This window comes from Syzygium oleosum, unplaced genomic scaffold, assembly GCF_021117445.2.
Source record: "Syzygium oleosum isolate NSW1041296 unplaced genomic scaffold, Sole_v2.1 Sole_v2.25, whole genome shotgun sequence".
NCBI lineage: Eukaryota > Viridiplantae > Streptophyta > Magnoliopsida > Myrtales > Myrtaceae > Syzygium > Syzygium oleosum.
Window position 1 is genome coordinate 2,669,710 of NW_026607509.1, and position 7,385 is coordinate 2,677,094.

The 7,385-nt window shown below is 41.2% G+C and overlaps 1 protein-coding gene across 1 annotated transcript; it reads right to left on the bottom strand.

Moving 5' to 3' along the window:
* Positions 1 to 3,207: 3,207 nt before the first annotated feature.
* Positions 3,208 to 6,000, bottom strand: LOC115671390 (syntaxin-121-like). The gene is made up of 2 exons (XM_030592938.2): positions 5,213 to 6,000; positions 3,208 to 3,752 (listed from the first exon to the last, which is right to left on the bottom strand). Exons 1-2 carry the CDS (start codon positions 5,769 to 5,771, stop codon positions 3,394 to 3,396), a joined length of 918 nt encoding a protein of 305 aa, XP_030448798.1. The 5' UTR covers positions 5,772 to 6,000; the 3' UTR covers positions 3,208 to 3,393.
* Positions 6,001 to 7,385: the final 1,385 nt, after the last annotated feature.

The window sequence follows — 7,385 nt, forward strand, 5'->3', positions numbered from 1 at the left end:
GTCTGTTGATGTTTTCGTCTGTTGGTTTTTTTTTAAGGGTTAATACCACGAAAAATCCTAAACTGGTACAGTTGTGATAATTTTACTCTAAATTATTTTTTTTACCACAAAAAATCCTAAACTGGTACACTTGTGACAAATTTACCCCGAACAATTTTTTTGACCACCAAAAATCCCGAACTGGTATACTTGTGACAATTTTACCCCAACTAATTTTTTAATAATAATTTTTTTTTTCGAATTTTTTTATTTTTTCTTTTCTTTTCTTTTCTTTTTTTACTTAATCTTCTTCATTTTCAATTTCTAGTCAGTCGCTGGACCGGCGACCGGCCAGAGGCGGAAGCCGGCGAAATTGGCCCCGTCAACCGCTGGCAAGGCTGGAACTCGCCGGTCGCTGGCGAGGGCTCGCCGGCGGGGCCGAGCCCTCGCCAGATCTGGCGAGGCCGACCTCACCGTTGCTGGGTGAGGCCGACGTCGCCAGCGGCCGACAGGGTCGAGCCCTCGCCGTTGAGGCTCGACCTCGCCCATCGCCGGCGAGGTCGAGCCTCGCCAGATCTGGCGAGGGCTTGGCCCCGCCGGCCGCTGGCAAGGCCAACCTCGCTAGTGGCCGGCGAGTTCAAGCCTCGCCTAGCGCCGGCGAGGTCGAGCCTCGCCAGCGGCCAGCGGGGCCAACCTCGCCGGCTTCCACCTCGGCGACCGGCCAAAGGTTGAAGATGAAGAATATTAAGGAAAAAAAGAAAAGAAAAGAAAAGAAAATTAATAAAAGAATTCAAAAAATAATATTAAAAATTTAGTTGGGGTAAAATTGTCACAAGTATACCAGTTCGGGGTTTTTGGTAGTCAAAAAAATAGTTCGGGGTAAATTTGTCATAAGTGTACCAGTTTGGGGTTTTTTGTGGTCAAAAAATAGTTTGGGGTAAAATTGTCACAACTGTACCAGTTTAGGGTTTTTCGTGGTATTAACCCTTTTTTTAAGGCTTTTGTTTATTGTTCTCAAATTTCAATTGAGCTGTCGATAATATCATAATTAATAATTATATCGCGGTTGCATATATGCTTTATGAATTTTGAGAAGCGATAGCAATTAATTATTTTACAATCGATCAATATTCAACTCAATCCTTGAAGTTTAATTTTGTTCAATTCGGTCCTTTCACTCTTCCAATCGAACTGATTTCCTCCTTCTCATCAATTTGGTCAGGTTGATACATGACATGGCAATTCAACATAGTCACTGGACCAACCTTTGTTGACGCTTGGCGTGGTTATGAACGCTAGTGAAATTTTAATGAAAATCATGACACACTGGTGGTAGATGGGGCGTTGCTGGTTGTCCTTCGCCGTGATGACCTAGGATGCGAATGGTAACCATTCTGCTCCAGAAATCAAATCCTTGCCAGAAATTGATTTCTGGAGGAGAAATCTGTTTGGTAAAACATGACTAATTCTGCTCCAAAAATTGATTTCTGGAACAGAAATCTGTTTTGATTTGTTAATTTTTTTTGCACCTAAAAAAATTTAAATTTTACTCAAAGTGGGTGGCTACATGTATTATAAGCCATTCTGTAAAGTTTTGAAATTTTTGATTTTTTAAAATTTTTTTTGGGCACCTAAAAAAATTTAAATTTCGCTCAAAGTGGGTGGCCACAGGTATTCTAAGCCATTTTGTGAAGTTTTGAATTTTTTATTTTTTTGGGCACCTCAAAAAATTTAAATTTTACTTAAAGTGGGTGGCTACAGATATTCTAAGCCATTTTGTGAAGTTTTGAAATTTTTTATTTTTTATTATTTTTTTGGGCACCTCAAAAAATTTAAATTTCACTCAAAGTGGGTGGCCACAGGTATTTTAAGCCATTTTGTGAAGTTTTGAAAATTTTTATTATTTTATTATTTTTCTTTTTTTTGGGCACCTCAAAAAATTTAAATTTCACTCAAAGTAGGTGGCCACATGTATTTTAAGCCATTTTGTGAAGTTTTGAAATTTTTGATTTTTTTTGGGCACCTCAAAAAATTTAAATTTCACTCAAAGTGGGTGGCCACATGTGTTTTAAGCTATTATGTGAAGTTTTGAAATTTTTGATTTTTTTTATTTAAAATATAAAATTCACCAAATTTTATATTTTCCCGAAATCTGACTTTTTTTTATTTTCTGGAAATTTTTATGAATTTTTCTAGAATTTTTCAATTTTTATGCATTTTCTGAAACAAAAATTGTGAGAAAATAAGGAAAATGCATTCCGGAATCAAGAAGCTACAAAAAGTAGCTTCTCTTTTTCTTGCCAAAAACTTATTCCGGAATAAAAAATGCATTCTGGAATCAAGAATGTATTCTGGAATCCAGTATTTTTAACAAACGCATTTTTATTCCAGAATGCAAAAATCGCTCCAGAATCCATTCCGGAAATTTTTTAACAAACGTCATTCTGTTTCGGAATGCATTCCGGAACAGAATTTTTATTCCGGAATGCCTTCCATGCGCACCCCTACTTGCCCTCACCCAGATTTGGAGTTACCGCACCACCACCGAGTCGAGTATGGGGGATCGCCCTCGTTGGTGGCCGCACAAGGATAGACCGCCCTCGCCGAGACACCCGCCTGGTTTTTTGCTCCTCTTTTTTCATTTGTTCATTTCGTCGACATCATTTTACTCGTAAGTAACCACATAAGCAAAGGTGGATCCAAAATTGAATTGCATCGCTACAATAGATGCAGGGGATAAATTGACTAGAATAACAAAATCTGTCCGATTTAAAGAGCAGAACTAACGAATTGGGCAAGGTTTAAAGACCAGACGGAACAATAGCCACTAATTTCGACATTACCCAAACGGGAAAATTTGTAGTGCAGGTTGCATGCAGGAAATCATTCTCCAATCTTTCATTTAACTAACATGGCCTGATGATGCAAATATTGTGTATCCAATCAAGCGATCTTAATTTGAATGTACATTAAAGAAATCAATTATCCATAAAATTGACATGCAATACCATATCATGTGTCACTTACTTAAATGTCACACAAAGTTTTCCCCTCAAATTCAAAGCCAGTCTTTGGCGGTCATTTCTAATGCCCAATTCTTTTCCCCAATAACTGTAGCCTCTCTTCTCTTAGGCAGGCAAATGTTATAGTTGTGCATCTTGTGACAATTTCATGGAAGACAAGGAGTCCCCCCCATGATTTAGGAACTAACAACTTGTGTAACACAAATGTTCTAACCAGTGAGATTTATTGATCTAAGCGAAAATACATAAAGAATTACTATGTTCAGAACCAAAAGCAACGTCCACGCCATATTCACATGTGTCTCCACGCTAGGAACAATCAAAACAAGACTCCGAAAAAAGACGGCCAAACGCCCGTGGTCCTCTCCGTCGTGTCGCGGCGGCACTGCTGCTAGTTCCAAGGCTTCACGATGAAGAGCACGATCAGCAAGATGATGAGCAGCACGAGGGTTATGCCGAAGCAAGTCCACTTGCGGGAGTTCTTCTGGTACCACCGGGCCTCCTGGAGGTGCCCGGCCCCCTGGTGCACGAGCGAGTTGGCCCTCGCGACCTGGCTCTCGATGTCGTCCAGCTGGTCGCCCTGGGACTGGACCAGGACGGCCATGTCCAGGAAGACCTGGTGCAGCTCCTTGAGGTTCCTCTCCATGTCCTTCACCGCGTCGTGCCTCTCCTGGATCTCTTGGATGGTGTCGAGGACCCTGCCACGGCCTTGTTCCTGGATCGCTTTCTGCAAGAATGTCTCGCTCTCACCTGCCACATTTTCGATTCTTCGAGGTCAGAGAGAGGGAAAAGATCGTGAAGTCATCGGACGGGCACGAGTAATAACACTAAAACTCCATTTGTTTCGTAGAAAATGTGATATTTCTAAAAAATATTTTTCAGAAAGTCATTTTTTGAGAAAATGACTATTTTTCGGTATTTGGCTGAATCGTGAAAATCTACTATAAAATATTTTTCACCATTTTATATGAAAGTTCTGATTTGATTTCCCTCCCGAAAATTACCAAAAGTCCAATTTTTTAATTTTTCTTCTTTTTATTATTTTTTTAATTTTTTCTTCTTCCTCGGCCGGTGGTCGGCCATGGTGACGGTTGGCGACCATCCATAGGCAAGGGACGAGCTTAGTCAAGGCCGGCGAAATATATTTTTTCATGAAATAAATGAAACCTCATTCATTATAATTTTTCTCAAGAACTTCTACTTCAGAATATGTTCAAGATATTATGTGTTTGTCAATTTTCACAGTCTCAGAATCAGTCCTATGTAGACAAATGGAAAAGGCGCATGACATGAAGAAACACAGAGAGGATAAACAAGTGTTTATATGTGGCTCATGTGTTTTGGTCAGAAATGTCATGCTCAATCGATAATCAAAGACGTGTTTGATTACCAAACCCTCGTTCGGTTTCGACCCTATCCAACATAACAACATGCAACACCGAAACAAAATATTTTCTCGTGAGGAGCTGTAGTTTAGACATATGGATATAGCTAAGTTTAGCAGCTTGACTAAATAATAAACATGATTAAAATTAGATTTAAATGTTCACGTGCAACACGTGTCCTCCAACCAATACTTCTTCTATAATACTTAAATAAAGCTCTCAACAACCCCGGATTCCTACGGTTATCATCAAAAAGTCAAATAATAAATTTTCCGGATCGACTCTTCGTTGCTATTCGCTCGGCTGTCATCTTCCTGGTAGTTTTTTGTGCAAATGAATTCCTAAACCGTGAAAGTGATGTATCATGGGAAGAATTACCAAAACGGTCCTAAACTATATTATAATTATATTAATTTAGTCCTAAATTCTCTGTTTTTTATCAATTGAGTCATAAACATTTTGCATTTTTGTCAATTCAATCCATACGACCAATTTTGCTGGAAATCGCCGACATGAAAGTCGGCCGTTCTACGTGGCGAGGCCGACGCTAACATGGATATTTTTAAATAATAATTTAATAATTTTCATTTTTTTTTCCCTTCCTTTCTTCCTCTAACCAGTCGTCAGAAATTGGCGACCGGCGAGAGGCGAGGGCCGGTGAGGTGGACCTGGCTGGCCACTGGCGAGGTTGTAAATTAGAAGCACAGAAAGATGGAAGATATTGACTTGACCGATGAATCGAGACACATGTGATTCCAAGCATTCATATGGTTTCATATTAGGACAAAGCCGAGACGATAAGCATGCATGGAATGATTAACTCACCAGTAGAGATCAGAAGATCCACCGTCCTCTCGTCCGGGTTCTCTCCGGTGACCGTGAAATACCTCCGCTTCACCGTCTCCTTGTACTCCGACGATATCTTCTCCCTCAGCTTGCTGAACCCCTCCATGCTGTCCTTCAACTTCTTCCTCAGCCCGTTCACCACCGACGTCCTCGTCCGGTCCGACGACGACCCCGGCCCGCACCCAGGGAGGTTCCGGTTCGCGGCGTTGGCCCGCTCGAGGGCCTCGAGCCTCACCTTCACCACCTTCGCCTTCTTCAGGGCGGCGGCCACGTCGGAGTCCATGCGGGACCTCAGGTCCTTCACGGCCCTCGCGTTGTGCAGCGTCTTGCTCTGCTCGTGGGAAGACTGGAGCCGCTGGTGGAGGGCCTCCAGCTCCTTGAGCTCGTCCTTGATCGACTCGGCATCCTCGAAGAACTTGTCGAGGTTGATGCCCGCGCCGCCCCCACCCCTGCCGGCGGAGCTCAGCTCGATGGTGTGGAAGTCGCCGCAGCCATCGTCGCGGGAGCGAGAGAAGGAGCCGGGTAAGAGGTCGTTCATGTCGGCAAAGATTCGCGAGCTGCGGTAGACGATGATGATCGAGCGAAGGGTTTCCCTCCCCTCTCTTTAATCAGGAATGAACGTGTTGATAATTTCTCGAATGGCTGCTTGAATGAGAGAGGGAGATGGTCCAACGAGCTTGCCTCGTCAAACTTCTCCTCGTCAGGCTAAGAGGGTCTTCCCTCGACCGAGTCATTTTCATGTACGAATAATAATAGTGAAACTGAAGGAGATGGATGACTTTCGTCATATGAAAGCGCAACGAAATGAGTTCATTTTGAACGAGATGTTTTCGTGGACTAGCAAGCCGGATAAACCTTAAGAAATTGGTTTTTTATGACCGTAGGAATGTTGACTGCATAGCATATGCTTCTAGAATTCTCATTGGTGTTGTTCGCTCGCATACAACAACCCACACACAATCCTCTCTGGGATTCAAAAGAAATCGGGAACGACGCAAGGCTCCGTTTGGTTGGTCGAAAATGAATAATTAGAAATTATTTTTTTAAAATAATTATTTATATCGCTTATAAAAATGAATGAACGGAAAATAATATGATCGTCAACAAAGGTGTTTAGACATAAACTGTTATCGGTAACGATGATGTTTTTGATTGACTAATTATTTTAAGTAATATAAGCGATTATTTTTAGTTTGCGCGGAAAATGAATTGAGTTGGAAAATATTTTCGTAAAAGACGCTTGTATTGCTTACAAAAATGAATAAATGGATAATATTTTCATCATCCGCCAAAATGTTTAAACATAAATTATTGTCGATAATAAAAATATTTTCCATTAATCTTCTGCGAAAATTTAAATATTTAGACATAAATTGTTGTCGATAGTCAACGGAAAATGAATAATTAGAAAAATATTTTTAAAATAATTCACTTCCCTCCTAACAAATGAAGCTTCCGTTTGTTTCGAGGAAAATATTTTCCTTATTTTTTAGCGTTTGAATTGTTTATGAAAATGAGTCAACGGAAAATATTGTCCAAATCAACGAATAAGGTTTTCCTACCATAGCTTAAATTCAAAAAGTGATTTCCTCTTTAAAAATTCAAAAATCATTTTTGACCTTTAGACCTATACAACTCGACCCTTGGTACAAGAACCCAACACTCGTTCCTAAGCCTGGGAGCGCCTTGGCCCAAATTCCATCTAGGCCGGGCTCGAGACCCCAACCACCACGCTCGGGACACTGGTGCCTCTGCTCGGGCACCTAGGCCAACCTCTATAGACCTAGGCCGGGGTGCTAGAGAGCCAGGCACGAGCGCAACCCCGGTCTTCGAGTTCTTGGGCTTGGTTTGATGGATCCAAGACAAATGCCGTGCTCTTGCCCAGGAGTCAAGGATCCAAGCTTGAGAACCCGGTGCCTAAGCCGTGTTCCTTCGCTACCCATGCACAAATCACTAGTGCCCGAATGATATTTTCCTTATTAACGGAAAATATATTCCAATTCATTTTCAAAGCTCAATCACACATCATAATATATTATCATTTTTTTGAAAAACAACTTCCTAGAAAATATTTTCCATAAATGTCATATTTTCCACGAAACAGATGCGTCTAAGTGAACTTGAATCATGCAAGAAAAGAGGTCAAACACAT

Excerpts from the sequence above, each read along its gene's own strand:
- LOC115671390 (XM_030592938.2), bottom strand. The coding sequence starts at position 5,771 with ATGAACGACCTCTTACCCGGCTCCTTCTCTCGCTCCCGCGACGATGGC. Across the intron at positions 3,753-5,212 it reads GGATCTTCTGATCTCTACTG|GTGAGAGCGAGACATTCTTG; the intron begins GTGAGTTAATCA and ends AAAATGTGGCAG.